General features: G+C 52.7%; 2 protein-coding genes across 34 annotated transcripts in view; both read left to right on the top strand.

The window, feature by feature from the left end:
* CARS1 (cysteinyl-tRNA synthetase 1) overlaps positions 1–7053 on the top strand; it is a 56926-nt gene extending 49873 nt beyond the window's left edge. For all 9 annotated transcript variants that reach the window (XR_001439319.3, XM_015113365.3, XM_015113368.3 and 6 more), the window contains 5 exon segments: positions 1106–1186; positions 2973–3040; positions 5377–5436; positions 5928–6011; positions 6736–7053. Coding sequence is in view for 8 of the 9 variants with exons in the window: in XM_015113365.3 (XP_014968851.1) it covers positions 1106–1186; positions 2973–3040; positions 5377–5436; positions 5928–6011; positions 6736–6870 (428 nt within the window). In the remaining variant the exon portion in view is untranslated.
* A 9520-nt stretch (positions 7054–16573) lies between these two features.
* The window catches only part of NAP1L4 (nucleosome assembly protein 1 like 4), a 47783-nt gene continuing 45434 nt past the window's right edge, over positions 16574–18922 (top strand). For 9 of the 25 annotated variants that reach the window (XM_077961751.1, XM_028833077.2, XM_028833078.2 and 6 more), the window contains exon 1: positions 16574–16620. Coding sequence is in view for 4 of the 25 variants with exons in the window: in XM_015113382.3 (XP_014968868.1) it covers positions 17296–17374 (79 nt within the window). In the remaining 21 variants the exon portion in view is untranslated. Of the gene's footprint in view, positions 16646–16769; positions 17375–18922 lie in introns of those variants that run through there. The other 16 variants (XM_015113382.3, XM_028833075.2, XM_015113376.3 and 13 more) reach the window with 3 other exon arrangements.

Raw genomic sequence — 18922 nt, 5'->3', positions numbered from 1 at the left:
AGCAGGCTGCGGGCAGGGCACCTGCCCACCTAGCACAGTTGGGTGCAGCAAGCTGAGGGGCCAGAAGAAAACTAAAGGGTGTGGTGATTCCAGCAAACCCAAGGTCAGATTTCAGAGCAGAAAGTTGTCACTTGGAGAGCAGCAAGCATCCATCCTGTCGATGTAGTCTAGCAGATGCTGTTGCATCACCCAATACTCAGGAGTCTTTCTGAGATAGGTTGGCATCCCATTTACCCTGCAACACCCAAAACTCCTTATGTCCTGTTCCCCACCTGGGCGTTGTGCGTGGGCTGGGGACGGGGAAAACTTGGGCAGAGCAGAGGCACAGGGGGGCGTCTGGTAGAGACTGCATGAGGAGCCCCTCAGGAGAACAGTGGGATGCCGGGCAAGTCTGCAGTGCTGTGCTCTGAAGCCAGTCAGCCACAGACGTGTGGGTTTCCAAGTGAAGCTCCCTCCCCATGTGATGGAGGTCATAGCCGCTCTCCCTGTCATGCTTCCCTTCACCCTCCCAGCTGGGCTTGGTCCCCAGTCAGAGGCAGAGGTGAGCACAGTCTTGGGAAGCAACCTGTGGTCCAGCCCCACTGCTCACCCCTGCCTTTCCAGCTGCATGTGCTTCAGCCCTGGGAGGCCTGATTCTCACAGAGCCAGAGCTCTTTAGTGGTCCTGGGACTTAGCTCTCCTGGGTCCCGGTCAGGACCCCCGTCCCAGTCCTGTGTGCATTTGGGAACCAAGTCCTTAGGGGTTTGAGTCTAAACGGTCCTTCCGTAAGAAAACTGATTGTAGCACCAACAGAGAAACTGCCTCAGATGAAGAGTGTTAGCACCCGTAGGGACCCCCAGGCCTGTCCTGACCCTCCCGCCCCTGCTATTGGCCCAACTTGTGTCCCTTTCCTGGAAGAACCGCTTCCAGCAGCCATTGTGCTATGCTTCCTCCTGGCTTTGCCCTGCACCCCCAGAACAGCCCCTGGGTTTACGGGGGACACTAGTCTCTGGGCTTCTGCAGCCGGTCAAGCTGCTGGCCCCTCCTTCCCAAGCACTGGAGGAGGCACTCGTTCTGTGGGCCCCGGCCCCTCATGTCTGACGGAACTGCTCTGCTTTCCCTGCAGTCCCTGAGGTTCTGCAGCTCAGCGATGCCCTGCGGGACGACATCCTGCCCGAGCTTGGGGTGCGGTTTGAAGACCACGAAGGTGGGTGAGCCCTTGCTGTTTGCTATGAAGTTACCAGGAGCTTGGAGAGGTGTCACAGGGAGAGCTCCCGGGGCTGGGCCGAGGCTCCTGCATCATAATTGTTGATGCAGAATCCCAAAGTGGCAGCCCCATGGGTCCCCCGGCACCATTCCTACACTGGCCAGCCTGGCAGGGGCAGGGGAGCACCCCGTAGCTCCATCCCACTGCAGCGTGTGGTGGCGTCACCTCCCCTGCGTGTCATCTCCCTTTGGGGCCTGGCTGCCCACTGCCCCTGTTGCTGCTGCCTCTGATGCTCTCAGCTAAGGAAACCAGCCTGTATCCTGTACACTGTCAACAAATTTCATGCTGTCCTCCCACTTGGTAGAGGTTTTTTTGTTCTACAGAAAATTAATTTTTTTGTTTTTTATTTTTAATTTTAATTTTCATTTTTTTATTTTATTTTATTTTTTTTTTTTTTTGAGGCGGAGTCTCGCTTTGTCGCCCAGGCTGGAGTGCAGTGGCCGGATCTCAGCTCACTGCAAGCTCCGCCTCCCGGATTTACGCCATTCTCCTGCCTCAGCCTCCGGAGTAGCTGGGACTACAGGCGCCCGCCACCGCGCCCGGCTAATTTTTTGTATTTTTTAGTAGAGACGGGGTTTCACTGTGTTCGCCAGGATGGTCTCGATCTCCTGACCTCGTGATCAGCCCGTCTCGGCCTCCCAAAGTGCTGGGATTACAGGCTTGAGCCACCGCGCCCGGCCTTTAATTTTTATTTATTTGTTGAGACGGAGTTTCGCTCTGTTGCCCAGGCTGGAGTACAGTGGCGCGATCTCGGCTCATTGCAACCTCTGCCTCTCGAGTTCAAGCAATTCTCTTGCCTCAGCCTCCCGAGTAGCTGGGATTACAGACGCCCACCACCATACACGGATAATTTTCATATTTTTAGTAGAGATAGGGTTTCACTGTGTTGGCCAGGCTGGTCTTGAACTCCTGACTTCAAGTGATCTGCCCACCTCGGCCTCCTAAAGTGGCATGAGCCACCATGCCCGGCCTTATTTTCAGTTTTTGTGGATACATAATAGTTGTACAAATTTATCGGCTATATGTGATATTTTGATACATGCATATGATGTATTATGATCAAATCTAGGTAGCTGAGATTTCCATCATCTCAAGCATTTATCATTTCTTGTGTTATGAACCCTCCAATTCCACTCTTCCACTCTGCCCCTGGTAATTTTAAATCTCAGATGACATGTCATATTTTCCTACTCCTGGCTGGCAAGACCTTCCTATCTTCCAATTACAAAATGTTCTCGCCAGGTATGGTGGCTCATACCTGTATCCTAGCACTTTGGGAGACTGAGGTCGGCGGATTACCTGAGGTCAGGAGTTCGAGACCAGCCTAGGCAACATGGTGGAACCCTGTCTCCACTAAAATATAAAACATTAGCTGGGTGTGGTAATGCGTGTCTGTAGTCCCAGCTACTCGTGAAGCTGAGGCACGAGAATTGCTTGAACCTGATAGGCAAAGGTTGCAGTGAGCTGACATCATGTCACTGCACTCCAGCCTGGATGACAGAGCAAGACTGTCTCAAAAAAAAAAAAAAAAATCACACACAAACCAAAATGTTCTCTTGTGCTACACTGCTGCTATGGAGGTTCTTGTTTGTTTTTCTCCAGTGGGCCCTCGCTCTGACTGGGCAGCACGGCATGGTCTGGGCAGGGCAGGGCAGGGCAGGGCTGGCCCAGCAGTGGGGATGGCCCACAGAGCCCAGCCTCTTCTCACACGCTGTTTATTTTGCAGGACTGCCCACGGTGGTGAAACTGGTAGACAGAAACACCTTATTAAAAGAGAGAGAAGAAAAGAGACAGGTGAGTGAAGTGAAAATGACTTAAGCTTGATATTTTTTGAAAATGTAAAAACCACTGCAGTTATTACATAGTTTACTTTTTAAGCATTGATGTTTACACTTTTTTTAAAATCCTAGTATTTATAAATGTCAGAAAGAAAAATTAACTAGTATCTTCTAATGAAGCACCTCTTTTAAAAAGATTATTCCCTCAGTTTAAGTGAAAACCAGTCACTTTTAGCAAACTGTGAAGCTGACATGTTAAGATCCCAGTCACACCTTGCCCTCACCTGGGTGGTGCGTGTCACTGATGCATCTCCACCTCCTATGCCCAGCATACTCCCCACTTGCGCCCCACAACACTCCCAGGATTAGGGATGGTCCAAGTTCCTCAGTGCCTGATAGGAGAGAAGAACAGGAACAAAAACGCAGTGTCAGAACCTCTGGGCACAGTGTGTGGGGCACCCTGGGATGCAGGCAGCAGGATGAGAGGCACGTGGGCCCCCAGTGCACACTATGGGAGGTGGGCCTTGGGTGCTGTTGCCACCAGCAGGTGGGTCCCCAAGAGGCTTAAAGCAGGAGACCGCCGTGGAGGGCGAGTTTGGATGTCACAGTTCTCAGGAAGGAGGCTCTGGGAAGAACTGAGGAAGGAGAATCGACAGGGTGGGTGATTGACAGATGAGATGTGCAAGGTCAGGGAAGGCATCTGTGCCCAGCCCTGGACTGGCCCAAGGCACAAGGGGAGAGCTGATGCCAGATGCAAATGTGGGTGGCTGGAGTTTGCAGTGCTTTGGAGGAATGACAAACTGGAACTCTGGGGAAAGCTCCAGTGGTGAGTGGTCTGCAGGTCCATCCTGGTTGGCAGGTTGGGAGGAGTTGGGCTTGCCCTGTGAGGTTGGCTGGTGTGACTGCCTCATCAGGGCCCCTCCTCATTCCATCACAGTCACTCACCTAGCCTTGGGTCTCGCCTGCCATGCTGTGCTGTGAGGCGGCCTGGTGCTGGCTGTACAAACACCCTGGCTTGCTGCACTCCCTGGCAGAGTGCTCAGAAGCAGGAAGCAGACAAGAGAAGCGCCAGGGCGGCCCGACCAGAGCCTTGCAGGCCCTGTACTCTTTGTGCTGGCCTTTCCACTGGCCACCTTGGCTGTGGCTTGTGACTTCTGGTAGCTCCTGTTTCCCAACCAAGGGACTCTTACCTCACCACACTGCCGCGAGAAGGCATCCCCAGGCCCGAGGCACCACGGGGGAGGGATCCTGCCTTCCTGTGCCATTCCCACCAGCACATAAACATACCCTAACTTTTAAAGGGAAAAAGCAGAAATCCTGAGCACTGCCTCTCTGGTTCCTCCAAGCTCAGTGCCCAGCTCCTTCCTCCCCCACCTCACCCCCTTCCCCTTGGCCGGCCCTGCCCTCCCTCCATCTACCTCGAAAGAGCTCGATCCTGTTGGCCCAGCCCCTTCCTGAGTCTCTGAGATCTTTGTGCCTTCCTGGTTTCTTTACCCCAGCTCTGTGTGTGGAGCTCCAGGAGACCTTACCTGGTCCTGCGGCTTCTCCACCATCTATCATGTAGCCGATGGCCCAAAAACACTTGTGCCCAGCTGCCTACCTGATAGCTCCACTGGGCCGGGAAGCACCTGAAACCTAGGCTGTCCAAAGGAAATGTGAAAATGTGATTTTCAACTCCCCAAACTTGTTCCTTTTCCGTCAGTGGAGGGCATGTCTATTCGTGCAGTGGCTCAGGCCAGAACCTCCCAAAGCAATGGAGGGCCTCCCTCACCAGCACACAGCCTGCTGCCTCCACTAATAAGCTCTCCCTGCAGCATCAGGCTGCGCTCGCCCCTGCCCGGGTACTGCCTGCTGGTTGGAGTGGGCTCTGGTCTCCTCACCCAACCCCCAAGGCTGGCCTCCACCCTCCTCTCCCCATCCTGCCCTGGGGCTCTTGCTCCTTCCCAAGTATCCCAAGACCCGCTCAGGGTAACCCTCGCAGTGCTGTCCTGGTCATCACCTGACGGATCCTCTCTCCTTAGGCCAGGCTGACCATGCTGGTCCATTTCTTCATGTTAGTGGTGCCTGGATCTTTTAGCATTGGTTCTGTTTGTCTGCCTACTGCATACCTTTGCATCTAGGGCAGGGCCAGGCACCCAGGGGTGCCACTGAGGATCCCCAAAGGGAATGGAAGAGGGTGGGTGTGCTGCCCAGCACATGGACTTGCCTCCCCACAGTGGAGTGGGCCTGGTCAGAGTTCAGCCCTGCATGCCAGGCCCTACGGGAGGGGCTTGTTTTGCGGGACCTCTCACTTTGAGAGACCCAGCAGCCTGAGGCAGCCCTGTCTCATCTGGCTGTGTGCTGCCCCTCTAGGTTGAAGAGGAGAAGAGGAAGAAGAAAGAGGAGGCGGCGCGGAGGAAACAGGAACAAGAAGTAATGCACTTTGTTTGTTTGGGGGTGGGGGCTCCCCTGGGCAGGAGTGCACCCTGACTCCATGCCCTGTGACTCTCTGTGCCTCCGTGGACCTTAGCCAGGCCCCTGCAGACCCTCGAAGAAGGAGCTCCGCTCTCTGCCTCCACCACCTAAGGCCTGCCAGGCCCTTCTCACATCGGGTGCAGGGAAGGCCTGGCCAAGGGGAAGGCTGTGCCATTTGGTCACAAGCTCCAAGACAGCATTTACAGACTTACTACTATTAGTGGTTCTAGCAAGCTTTCCACTATTGCTGTAGAAATAACATCTCATTTAATTTTAAATTCCTTGTATGTTCCCTCCACCTTGGCTTTCCCCTTCCCGTCTTTCATAGCACTCTGAATCTGAGGGCTGGGAAGCAAGTTGACGGCTGGAGGTATGAGCAGATGTCGTTCACAGTGTGGAGCCCCAGGTGCTGCTCAGTGGCAGTGACTGTGCTGTGTTGTGTGTTCCAGGCAGCAAAGCTGGCCAAGATGAAGATTCCTCCTAGTGAGATGTTCTTGTCAGAAACCGACAAATACTCCAAGTTTGATGAAAATGTAAGCATCCTTCTCTTCTTTTCGGAACTTTATTAGACCACATTAAATTGGGAGGACAGGAATTTTCAATCTTGGACAAGCAGATTTTCTGTCTGTAGAAAATTTGGAATCAAATCTGACACCTGCTTTAGGTCCAGGGCCTCCTGGCCCAACTACTGAGCTCCTTCCACAGCCCAGGCAGCTAGGCAAGCCCGTGCCAGGGCCACCCCTCCACTGGTGTGGCAAGCTCTGGTTCCTAGCCCTGGGAGTTGTGGCCCGGGCCGAGATCCACCCAGGCCCTCACAAGCTGGCTGAAGTGCAGTGGTGCAGATAGGCCTCCTGCCCCCAGGTCCTTCGTCATAGCGATTCACAGCCACTGCCTCCAAACCTCTAGGCCCCTCCCTGCTGGCATTTGGATGTGTTTGCTGTGTACCTTTGGGCCGGCTGTGTCAGAACTCAGCCATGGGTAGGCTCTGAGGGGCACAGTGCCTCTCACCTTAGTCAGGAAGCACCCCCAGACTCTGGCCGCCCTTCTCCCATTCTTAGCTGCTAGAGCTGGCACTGCCAGGTCAGTGTGCCAGCACCAGATCAGTGTGCTGGCTCCAGAGCAGTGTGGTGATGTCCAAGCAAGAAGACATGGCTGCATCAGGGAGACGCACACTTTGAGACAGGAGGGCAAAGAATGGGGAGTGGGGCTTACCCAGGTGCAGAGGAGACCAACAGCCACTGTGCTCTGGCTTTTCAGGGTCTGCCCACACATGACGCGGAGGGCAAAGAGCTCAGCAAAGGGCAAGCCAAGAAGGTGAAGAAGCTCTTCGAGGCTCAGGAGAAGCTCTACAAGGAATATTTGCAGATGCCTCAGAATGGAAGCTTCCAGTGAGGGGCGCAGGACTGACTTTTTAAACCGTTGCGGACTAGCGGCTCCTGTCTGCCTCAGTGACAACGCTCCAATGCTCCAGTCATGCTTACAGTTGCCCTTGGGTCCTAAATTAAGAGTTGTGTTCATGTAGGTTCATGTCGTCATTGGCTCTGAGACATTATAATAAATTTTTCTGAACAGTGAGACCCTCTCTGCCTTGTTCTGCATGTTCAGCACTTGGCAGGGGGCCTGGTGGCTGGCCAGGGCCGCTTGGTCAGCAGGTCACAACCTAGGTGCTTGGGTCAGTTGAGCTGCTTCAGCTGGCCGAGGAATTTCTCCCCCATGCTGATGGCTATCGGCTAATCTCTGGTGTGTGGGCACATTTGGAGGTATTTGAGTAGGAAAAAGACAGGCTCAGACTGGCAGAGCCTGCTGAGCCCTAGACAAAGGCCACTCAGTCTGCCCTCGGGTTCTGATGAATAAACACACTGCAGGTTTTCCTAGAGCCATTCCATACTGGGCAGCAGCATAGCCAGTGGCTCAGCAGGCGGGCCCCTGGCGAGCTGCCCAGAACTGCCGTTGGAGACAGCAAGTCCAGGATGTGCATGGCTCATGGGTGAGATGTGGGGGTGTTCTCAACACAGCAGGGACCTTCTGTCCCCAGTGCCCAGTGTTGTCCTTGCCACCCTGCCCCTACACTTGGTTCACCTGGACTGAGAATCAGCACCCAGACGCGAAGGTGCTTACCCATCCTTGGCTGAGGAGGGCGTAAGCAGAAGCCAGAGCCTGCTTCATGCCTGTGGAAGCTGGTGCCAGGCCATATCCATCCGGACAAAAGACAGTCATTGGTGCTGTGGACAGCCGGGGGACACTCTAGCCAGTGCACGTGGCTGGTGGCAGCAGCCCCAGCATGGGGAGTGTGGCAGTGTTGGGTTGTGGGCGCGCCGGTTCTTTGTTGTTGCCCTCCACGTGCGCTTGCTGTTTACTGCAGTAGTGTGTGACACAGCAAAAGGCTGGAACCAGCCTGTCTGTGCATCAGCAGGGTGCTTGGCACAGCTTGAGAGCACCCACCCAATTATGTAGGGAGCACTAAGCTTATAAATCAATGGGGACAGTCTCTGGGTATTGATAGGTCTGACTTTGAACCTTGTCAGTGTTTTTTATATACATATATATAAATTTAAACCAGCAAGAAAGAAAAGTCCCCCAAACAAAATAAAACAAACGTGTTCAGTTATCTGTTGCCACTTAACAAATCACCCCAAAACTTCATGGCTGAAAACAACAACGATCATGTGAATAACTCATGGCTCTGGATTGACTGGACTCAGCGGATTGGTTTTCAGTTGCAGGCAGATGGGGTCATCTCTAGGTTTGTGCCTGGGTCCCATACTGAGGCTGCTTGGGCACCTTTTATCTCTGTGTGGTCTCTCTAGCTTGGCGGCTTCAGGGTGGCTGATTTCTGTCACAGCAGCCTGTAGCTCCAAAGGTGCAAGTCCTGAGAGAGAGAGAGACGGGAGCTGTCTGGCCTTTTAGGATCTAACTTCGGAGGTCATGTCCTGACTTCCACTGTCCTCCCTAGTGGAGGCCGTCACCAGGCCCACCCACGTCCATGGGGAGGGGGAGGCATAGACACCACCCTGTGATGGGCATTACTGGGTTCCAGAAGGGATGGGAAATACTACTGTGGCTATTTCAGAAAGTACCATCCGGCACAAAACGATAAATCAAATTGGCAACCTCAAGAATTTGAACTTTCTGAGAATTGACCATTTTTTGCTACACATCTTTAATGGGGTATCTTCTAAGGTCAAAAAAGGTACAGAAAAGTCAAACAATCCAATAGTTTGTTGTTTTTTTTTTTTTTGAGACGGAGTCTCGCTCTGTCGCCCAGGCTGGAGTGCAGTGGCCGGATCTCAGCTCACTGCAAGCTCCGCCTCCCGGGTTCACACCATTCTCCTGCCTCAGCCTCCCGAGTAGCTGGTACTACAGGCGCCCGCCACCTCGCCCAGTTCATTTTTTTTTTTTGTATTTTTTTTTTTTTTAGTAGAGACAGGGTTTCACCTGTTAGCCAGGATGGTCTCAATCTTGTGACCTTGTGATCCGCCCGTCTCGGCCTCCCAAAGTGCTGGGATTACAGGCTTGAGCCACTGCGCCCAGCGCAATAGTTTTGTTGTTAGTAGTAATATTGACACTGTAATTTTCAAACTCTATATGCCAAGACAAATAAGATCACTGACACCCAGGCTGGAGTGTGGTGAAGCAATCTCAGCTTGCTGCAACCTCCACCTCCTGGGTTCAAGCTATTCTTTTGCCTCAGCCTCCCAAGTAGCTGGGACCACAGCCACGTGCCACCAAGTCCAGCTAATTTTTGTATTTCTAGTAGAGATGGGGTTTCACCATGTTGGCCAGGCTGGTCTTGAACTACTGACCTCAAGAGATCCGCCCACCTCAGCCTCCCAAAGTGCTGGGATTACAGGTGTGAGCCACTGTGCCCAGCCTAGCAACCAAGTTTTTAATGTAAGAGAAAAAAATACAAGGATAAAAATCAAAGAAGTCAAGGAAAAGCACTTTACTATTAAATATGAATTAGAAAATATGAAGTAACTTGTGATTTTAAAAAGTAGGTTGTTTCTTGGCTGTGTAGATGGGAAGGGTGGAGAAGCAAGGCAGCCCTGGTGGCAGTGAGCAGCCCCAGCCCCGATCTGGGGCTCTAAATCCCATCCCCCTACCCCCTGGAGAAATGGCCAGTTCCAGGTCTGCAGCAGCAGGAGTAGCCAAGCACTCTTGTGCCCCAAAAGGGGAGCCTTCGAACACCAAGAAGTCAGGTCAGAAGGACACTGGACAAGCTAGTGACACATAGCAGCTGGGTGGTATGTGTCAGGGGCATTCTGCTGGGTGGAAAAGCCACCCCTGAAAGGTTGCCTACTGTGTGATTCCATGTAGATAACATTCTCAAAATCCAAGCTGTAGGAATAGAGAACAGATGGTGGTAGCTGGGGTTAAAGATGGTGGGGGGCAGGTTGGGGGAGTGACTGTACAGGGACAGCGGGGGGTGGGGGTTGGTGGGGAGGGCACGTCCATGTTCTCGTTGCCATGGTGATCACACAAATCTGCATGTGTGATAACACAACGTAGAGTCACACACATTGTACCAATGTCAGTCTCCTATGTTGATCATGAACTCTGGCCAGGCAAGGTGTGACCATCAGGAAACAAATTTTGCAGTTTTCTGGGAGCCTGTACTTACTGTAAAATAAGGCTTCAGGAGCTCCTACTGGCTAAGTTTGGGACAATTTGAACATTGAAAAGAATGATTCCAGCCAGGGCAACATAGTGAGACCCCATCTCTACTAAAAATAAAAAAAATTGGCCGGTTTGGTGGTGCACTTGTGATCCCAGCTACTCAGGAGGCTGAGGTTGGAGGACTGCCTGAGCATGGGAGGTGGAGGCTGCAGTGAGCTGTGATCACACCACTGCATTCCAGTCTGGGTGACAGAGCAAGACTCTCTCTCCAAAAAAAAAAAAAAAAAAAAAAAGATTAATCAAAACCCAGCCTGTAATCCCAGCACTTTGGGAGGCCGAGACGGGCGGATCACAAGGTCAGGAGATCGAGACCATCCTGGCTAACACGGCGAAACCCCGTCTCTACTAAAAACACAAAAAATTAGCCGGGCGAGGTGGCGGCGCCTGTGGTCCCAGCTACTCGGGAGGCTGAGGCAGGAGAATGGCGGGAACCCGGGAGGCGGAGCTTGCAGTGAGCTGTGATCACACCACTGCATTCCAGTCTGGGTGACAGAGCAAGACTCTCTCTCAAAAAAAAAAAAAAAGATGAATCAAAACCCAGGCATCTATTTATTCTCAAAAATAGAGAAAGCTAAAACATATTGTCATTACTGGAGGTGGCTCCTGTGTCAGCTTTCTGTAGAGTTACTCATTGGTGACAGAACCACGTATTTCACCTTGCATGGGAAGTGTGTTTCAGAAATGGCCCTCGCTGAAAGGAGAAAGTTGTTCTTTCCCCAGAGATGCCAGCTAAGGGAAGAAGCACCAGGATCAGACATCTCCATTCTGCAGCCCCACATGAAGTCATTGATTCAGGCAGGGGCTGACCATGGAAGCTGAGACCCCTGGGTGAAAGCTGGTAGGTGCTGGATAATTTCGTGGTGCCAAAGTGTCACCTTGTGCGTGGCTTGTAGGTTTCCAGGAGGGGATATGTGTTACTTTCTGATGCCGGGCTCTGGCTCTCAGCCCCCCCCCCACAAAAAGAAGGATTTCCTCTAAAAGTATAAGTCAGTATTGAATGAAGCTTTTAGGCTAGGGCTCCTCAACCTTGAATGAGAATATAAACTGCCCAGGATTGCTTGTTAACACAAATTCCAGTTCAGACCTAGGAGGAGCCCGAGAGTCTGCATTCCTGCAGTCTCCCAGCTGTGGCCTGTGCTGCTGGGCTAGAGGCCCCTCAGGAGCAAGGCTCTCCAGCTCACTTCCTGTCTGCAGGAAATACTGGACCCAGAGGGACAATGCAGGTGAGGCCATGAAGCAGCCACCACACATGTGTAGAAGGTGGGGCATTCTGCCAGATGCCCAGCTGGTGTCTTCAATATGCCTGCGTCAAAGGGAGCAGAATAGGGCATAAAAAAGGACTGGGAGAGACTCAAGAAACAAAACCACCAGGTTTGAGGGATAATCTTTGAAGGATTTGAACAAACCTGCTGTAAAGACATTTCAAGGGGGGCTGGGCGTGGTGGCTCACACCTGTAATCCCAGCACTTTGGGAGGCCGAAGCGGGCGGATCATTTTTAGTAGAGATTCCATTTCTACTAAAAATACAAAATAATTGGTTGGGCATGGTGGTGCATGCCAGCTACTCAGGAGGCTGAGGAAGGAGAATCACTTGAACCCAGGAGGTAGAGGTTGCGGTGAGCTGAGATCGCGCCATTGCACTCCAGCCTGGGCAACAAGAGTGAAACACTGTCTCAAAAAAAAAAATAAAAATAAAAATCAAGAAATTTGAATGACCAGGTATTGGATGACAGTCAAGATTTTTGCTAATTTCGTTAGTGTGGTGATGGCAGCTGCCTCCAGAGGTGTCTTTAATGAGATACAAAGTAGCCTGAAGCCGGTAACTCAGTATCCTTCAGCCAAGGAAACTGATGAAGCCCAGCGGTCACCCCAGCAGCAGCAATCCCTTCCACAGTGTATCCTCTCTACCAGCCTGTGCTGGAAACCATGTATCAAATGTCCTGACAACCGGGCCATGAGGAAATACCCTTGTCTGTAGCTGCCACGACTGGGGTGAGCGGAGGTTGGCCCAAGGCCACGGTGCCATCCAAGGAGACAGGAAGGAGTGGCCTGTGCCCCCCCGTTTCCAGTGGTGAGTGCACAAAAACGTATTCAGATCGCCAGGGGCACACCTGGTCCCCACAGCTGAGGAAGGCCTGGCTCTACCTGGACTCGAGTAGGGTCAGGCTGTGGCCCCTGTTTCACACCCCCTCCCCCATTCAGAGTAATTCTGGGCCGATTTTCTGCCTGGAGTTTACCCCCTCTGAGTGCCCACTACCCGGTGTGCCTTCTCCCTGCCCTCCCCTAACTTCCTCCAGTCTCCCCAGGTTGGGTCGAGGGCCTGCAGTGACAACAGGCTGGCTGGCCAGGCCACTGGCTTGGTCCCCAAGAGGACCCCAGCACCTCCCTACCCTGCAGTATCTTGCTGTCAGGCTGCAGCAGATCCTTCTTGATCAATGTGGGGTGGACACTTTTCTTAACTTGTATAATATTAGTTTGCCTGTGAAGTGTTTCTTTTGTGTACATGAAAGCTCTGTTCAGCTGTAAGAGCCAGATTTACATCTTCCTGTTTTTCCACAAAGAGCAATCTTTGGTGTCTTTACTATAAAAAGTCATGTATTCATTATTTAAAAATAAATAATATAGAAAATTTCCAATATAAAGTAGAAACTGAAAGGCCCTGTGCCCTACCTCTCAAATCCCTGCAACATTTGGGGTACAGTCTTCCAGATGCCTTCTTTCTGAGGCTGTGAAGTTTACAAAGTCACTCCCTGACTGTGCACCCCGCTTTTGTGCACAGTACACCATGGGTGTTTTCTGTTCTCCATACACCAGAAGAAACCTGCCACCTCTCTTGGATGTCTCCAGGGCCCCACTTTGTTAATGCCCCATAGGCTGAGCCACCACCCTACTGAGGAGGATTTGGGCATTTCTGAGGCCTAGGCTCCAGCTCTTGGCGGCTGCGAGGTCGTTTGAGGAGTAGCGCCCCGCCGCAGGTGAAGAGCATGGTCCCCTCCAGGGCCAGAGCCACTTAGCTGGGGGCATTACAGGGGTTTCTCTGTTTTCTCCTCTGTTTAATGGGACAGTGATTCCTGCCTCTACTTCCAGGCCAAGGTGTAGCCATTGTCAGTAGCACCCAGGTAAGGGCACAGCTCGCCAAGTGCCAGGCACTTTTCCAGGTGCTGGCCATGTGAAGGAGAAACACGTGGTGTCTGTCCAGGACAGTCTCCCGGAACCCCACTGAGCACAAGGCAGCCAGGAGCAGAACCACAGGCAAAGCAGCCTCTGGAGGGGACTCCTGATCTCCAGGTTGGAGAAGGCTGAGATGGCAGAGGGGTTGTAGACAGGTGGGCTCATGCCTGAGGCCTGGCAGAGGCAGCGCTGGGAAAACGGATGAAACCCACCGAATGCTGGCTACCCTGGGAGTCCTGATCCCAGTGGTCCTCAGCCCTGGTTGCATGTCTGTCATCTGGGGACTTCTTTTTTTTGACACAGGGTCTTGGTCTTGCTCTGTCACCCAGGCCACTGCATGATCACAGCTCACTGCAGCCTCCAACTCCCAGGCACAAGTGATCCTCCCACCTCAGCCCTCAAGCAGCTGGGACTATAGATGCACCACCATGCCTGGCTAATTTTTAGATACTTGGTAGAGATGGGATCTCATCGTGTTGCCCAGGCTGGTCTCAAACTCTTGTGTTCAAGCAATCTGCCCATTTGACCTCATTACCTAATTGCATCTGTGAAGACTCTTATTTCCAAACGAGAACCTTCCAAGGAGAGAAACCACCAACCACCAAGAGAAAAACACCACCACCACAATCATTCCAGTTCCAGCAGATCTCGCAGGGAGCAGGTCCAGCTGCCCCCAGCCCCAAAGCCCAGCTCCCTCAGAGGCTCCACCCACCCGGATGCCACCTCCCACCAACCCCAACATCCAGGAGCAGCTGGATCCCATTACTGCAAATGGACTAGAGACTTTATTAGACGGGAGGAAGGACCCTCAAAACTTCAAATGCCCAGGTTCTTGTGTCGTTTCTTTCCTTGTTTATGCTTCCACAAAGCATAAAGCATGACCATTGTAGAAAAGTCTGAAAGTCTAAATAAGTAAAATAGGAATTGAGAGCACACACACCCTCTCCTAAAACACAGATGGCCAGACAGGACTGAGCACGCTGTGTGGGTCAGGGCTCAGCTATGCACTGGTCACCTGTGAGGGGTTTTTACGGTTTTTGTTTTTGTTTTAATTAGTTTCTTTTTCTTTTTTTTTTTTGAGACGGAGTCTCACTCTATTGCCCAGGCTGGAGTGCAGTGGCACGATCTCGGCTCACTGCAAGCTCCACCTCCCCAGTTCACGCCATTCTCCTGGCTCAGCCTCTGGAGTAGCTGGGACTACAGGCCACCATGCCCGGTTAATTTTGTTTTTGTATTTTTAGTAGAGACGGGGTTTCACCGTGTTAGCCAGGATGGTCTCGATCTCCTGACCTTGTGATCTGCCTGGCTTCGCCTCCCAAAGTGCTGGGATTACAGGCATGAGCCACCGCGCCTGGCCTCTTTTTCTTTTCTTTTCTTTTTTTTTTTTTTTTTGAGACTGAGTTGCTCTGTCGCTGAGGCTGGAGTGCAATGGCACGATCTTGGCTCACTGCAAGCTCCGCCTCCCGGGTTCACGCCATTCTCCTGCCTCAGCCTCCCGAGTAGCTGGGACTACAGGCGCCCGCCACCACACCCGGCTAATTTTTTTGTATTTTTAGTAGAGACGGGGTTTCAAACTGTGTTAGCCAGGATGGTCTCGAATTCCTGACCTCGTGATCTGCCCACCTCGGCCTTCCAAAGTGCTGGGATTACAGGCGTGAGCCACCGTGCACGGCCTCTTTTTTGTTTTTTTTTTGAGACAATATACCCCTCTGGTTACCCAGGCTGGAGTGCAGTGGCCCAATCTCTGCTCACTGCAGCCTTGACCTCACGGGCTCAGGTAATTCTCCCATCTCAGCCTCCCAAGTAGCTGGTATTACAGGCCTGAGCCACCATGCCTGGGGAATTTTTTTTTTTTTTTTTTTTTTTTTGGAGCGGGGGAAAGGTGCTCTCACTATGTTGCCCAGGCTGGACTTGTTGTCTCTACCTCCCAGAGTGCTGGGTTTACAGGCCTGAGCCATGGCGCTCCGCATTAAATTCTTTTTAGAGATGAAGTTTCACTATGTTGCCCAGGCTGGACTTGAATTCCTGGGCTCAAGGGATCCTCCTGCCTCAGCCTCCCAGGTTACCTCTGAGGTTTATAACTGACGCTATGTTCTTAATCCCTTAACCAGAAGCCTTTAGATGGTTACAAATTTTCCCCATTACAGGCATGACTTGCTAATAATAATAATAATTAGCAATTGTTTCAAAAGTAACCTCACCCCCAAAAAAAGAACGTTTCTGAAAAAAATGCACAAGACTTGAAGACCCCCAATGGCACGGGTGAACATGGAAATGACTAGCCTCAAAAGCCCCCAGCACAGGGGTTATTTTCTGATCAAATTGGATGTCTTTCTACAAAATGTGATGTGAAGAGGCTGGGGCTGTTACCTTCACCCCAGCCCAAGCGGCACCCTGAGAGGGAGAACAGGGTGGGCGAAACGGGCCAGCTCCTCCCCAGCCCCCCGCCCTGCTCTGCTTCAGGGGCCTGATCTGCGGGCCCAGTGCGCACTGTTTTTCCTCCTTGTCCGACAGTGTCTCCCCCAGGCCAGAACTAGGTTGCTGGGACACTGCAGGGCTCAGGGCGTGCGGGAAGAGACGCAGGAAGTGGGTAGTCCCGTCGTGTCCGCGGAGGCGACCCAGCCCCGACCTTTTCGCAGAGGAAGTGAAGTGTTATCCAGCCTGGGACCTGGGGGATGAGCAGGGGTTAAGCTTAGGTCCCAACCACTAACGGGACTGGTTGAAAACGGCTCCCAGGCGGTGGGGCCCCCCGCGATGTTCTCAAGGAGTAGCGGCAGGGGACGACGTGGGAGGTGGGGTTCTCACACCAGCGGGCGCACGGACGGCTGGAGGCACCGACCCGCCGCGGACGGGATTGAACTAGGGAACTGGGAGGGCGCAGGAGATAAAGACGGCCGGGACCCACGGAGAGAGGTGGTGCCCAGTGTCCCGCGAGGATGCAGTGCCAACTGGGGAGGGTCCCGGGAGCGGGGACCCAGGCCCGCGCAGAACCACACACGTGGTCTGCACCTCGCCCCGCCCCATCTAAAGAGGCGGAGGAACGCAGGGCGAGGGCAGCGCGGAGGAATATTTGCATAAGGCGGGGCGATTCTTCGGTGGCTTCTGATTGGCTGCCGTCTGCGGCGCGAAGCGCAGTTGACTTGCGCCGCGCTCGCCCAATCGCAGCCTGTCTTGCTCGCGGAGAGAAGAGCTAGGAGCCTCGGCCAATGGGAGGCGGCGTTGTTGGCGGCCACGGCGGCGCAGCCCCAAAGCGAGCGAAGCCAGGGTCGCCGCCAGTGCCGCAGGAGGCGTGAGGTGCGGAGACGCGGGTGCTGGGCCGGTAACGGCGGCTGGGGCGGGCGGCTGGGCCGGGGCGGGCGGGAGGGGCCTCGGGGCTGGCGCGGGCGCGGCGGGCGGCCATCTCTGGAAGCCGCGGGGCGGTGGGGCAGGGGCGGGGCCGCGTCCTCGTCAGAGCAGGTAGCGGCGGCCGCGGCGGGCCTGGAGCCTGGGGCTTGGAGCTTGGGGCCTGGAGCCCGGGCCTGGGGCGCTGGCGGGCGGCCCCTCCCAACTCCCGGCGCGCCTCTCCCGGCTGCCGGCCCCCCTGAAGGTCAGGGCGCTTTGTTCTGCGCCGCGGGCGGCCTCCTGGGCGGCGGCCCCGCGGAGGAGGCGAAGACGGCTAGAGGCGGCGGCCGCTCAAATCTCCCGCTAGCCCGGCCCGCCCCGCGTGCGGGGGCCGCGGCGGTTACACGGCCGGGCGCGCCGGAGCGTTCAGGCTTCCCGTTTTAAGGTGGAGACGTCCAGGACCTCTTTATTAGATGTTGATGAATTTGAGTTTTTCCGTAGGGCGATGGTCATCGTGAGCCTCTGTGGGGTCAGGCTGCGCTAACTGGGGTTTTGATGTCAGTTTGGTGTGGCCGAGGGCATGTCTGACGGGGAACAAAGTCCTTGGCGTTGCTTCTTAGCTGTTGGGAGCTGTGCGGTGCGAGCGAGATGGGCGGCGTGCGCTCCCCGAGGACTGGCCTGAGTAGCCTTAGACTAGTTACTCGCGGGACTTGGTTTCCCAGCCAAGGTGGGCAGCAAGTCTGTTTACTGTTTAAAACCGTCTTTCACAAGGGAAAAGCAAAATCTCCAAAAAAAAAATTGTACATGTTATGAATGGAAAAGTGCCATGCTTTTCTTTCAGTTCAGAGATGGTGAAAGAGGTCACATTTGTATTTTTTGACCTGACCAGTGTCTTTGTTTTTTTCAATTTTCCCCTTCTAAATGCTTTCCGTTCACCCCAGCGAAGGATGGCCTGGTCATGATAAGACTTTTCACCGTCCACAGTTCACTAAGTCTGATTGCGGGGCAGGAGGCAGACAAGTTTAGGGTCCAGGAAAGGGGACTCCAGCCTTGGGACCTTTAGACCCTAACGTGTGTGTCACATCACCTGCCTGAGTGACTCTGCGCTCCTCTGGCAGGAAGGTCCGCCATTTCATTATGTTCTCGGCAGAATCGTCGGGGCACATTCATCTGTGCTGTTCACATACCCAGTCTGCATTACTTTTTCCTGTAGTAATCCCTGTCTCATCTTCCTGCATTAGGTGTACGGTATAAAATAGACTTTTAAAAGTTATCTTACCTTAAAAATATACAAGTATGTAGATGAGGTTGTTGGACCTTAAAGGTAAGTCTTTTTAAGTTACTGCCTTGCAATAGGAACTATATCTCTAAATGACTAATACCTGCACTACGCACCAGGGACTCCTTCAGCCTGTTTGCGTGTATTAACTCATTTCGTAATCTAATAACTTGTGAGATAGATAGTATTGTTTTTCCATTTAACTACTCTGGAAGCTGAGGCCCTAGGAGGTTACGTATAATGACTTGTCCAAGGTGATAAAGCTTAGGTAAAGACCCAGGCAGTTTTAACTTTACCCAGGGTTACTGCTTCTGTAGAGGGAATGAAAGAATTTTTAATCAGAAGTTGTTTTCATCATTGTACTAAGCCTCACTGAACTCTAGCTTACGAGGTTTTGAGCTGGTTGATCATTTCCATCTCAAATTATTCCACAGCATGCCAAATGCCTCCTGTAGTAGAATTTTGAGATTCAGACCGGGATGAGCAATTACTAATAGAATAAATAATATGCAAATGTAAAATGAAGTTAAGAGAAAGGAACGTGGTGATAGAATCGGGATATATTCCAAAGATAAAATGAGTGACTACAGAGAGAGAGAAAAGTTAGTTATTTAGTAGTAGTTCACAAGTTTACTTAGAGACATTTTTACTAGAATTTTAGGGCCTCATGATGTGATTTTTATGGACCGTTTTAACACGTTACTGCTCTTTTTTTTTTTTTTTTTTTTTTTTTTTGAGACGGAGTCCCACTGTATCGGCAGGCTGGAGTGCAGTGGTGCGATCTCCGCTCACTGCAGCCTCCGCCTCCCGAATTCAAGCAATTCTCCTGCCTCAGCCTCCCGAGTAGCTGGCACTGCAGGCGCCCACCACCATGCCCGGCTAATTTTTGTGTTTTTATTAGAGACGGGGTTTCACCATGTTGGCCAGGATGGTCTCGATCTCTTGACCTCGTGATCCACCCGCCTCAGCCTCCCAAAGAGCTGAGATTACAGGGGT

Source organism: Macaca mulatta, chromosome 14 (assembly GCF_049350105.2).
Source record: "Macaca mulatta isolate MMU2019108-1 chromosome 14, T2T-MMU8v2.0, whole genome shotgun sequence".
Classification (NCBI taxonomy): Eukaryota; Metazoa; Chordata; class Mammalia; order Primates; family Cercopithecidae; genus Macaca; species Macaca mulatta.
Note: the sequence above shows the minus strand (reverse complement) of the source record. Positions and strands in the feature narration are given on the sequence as shown.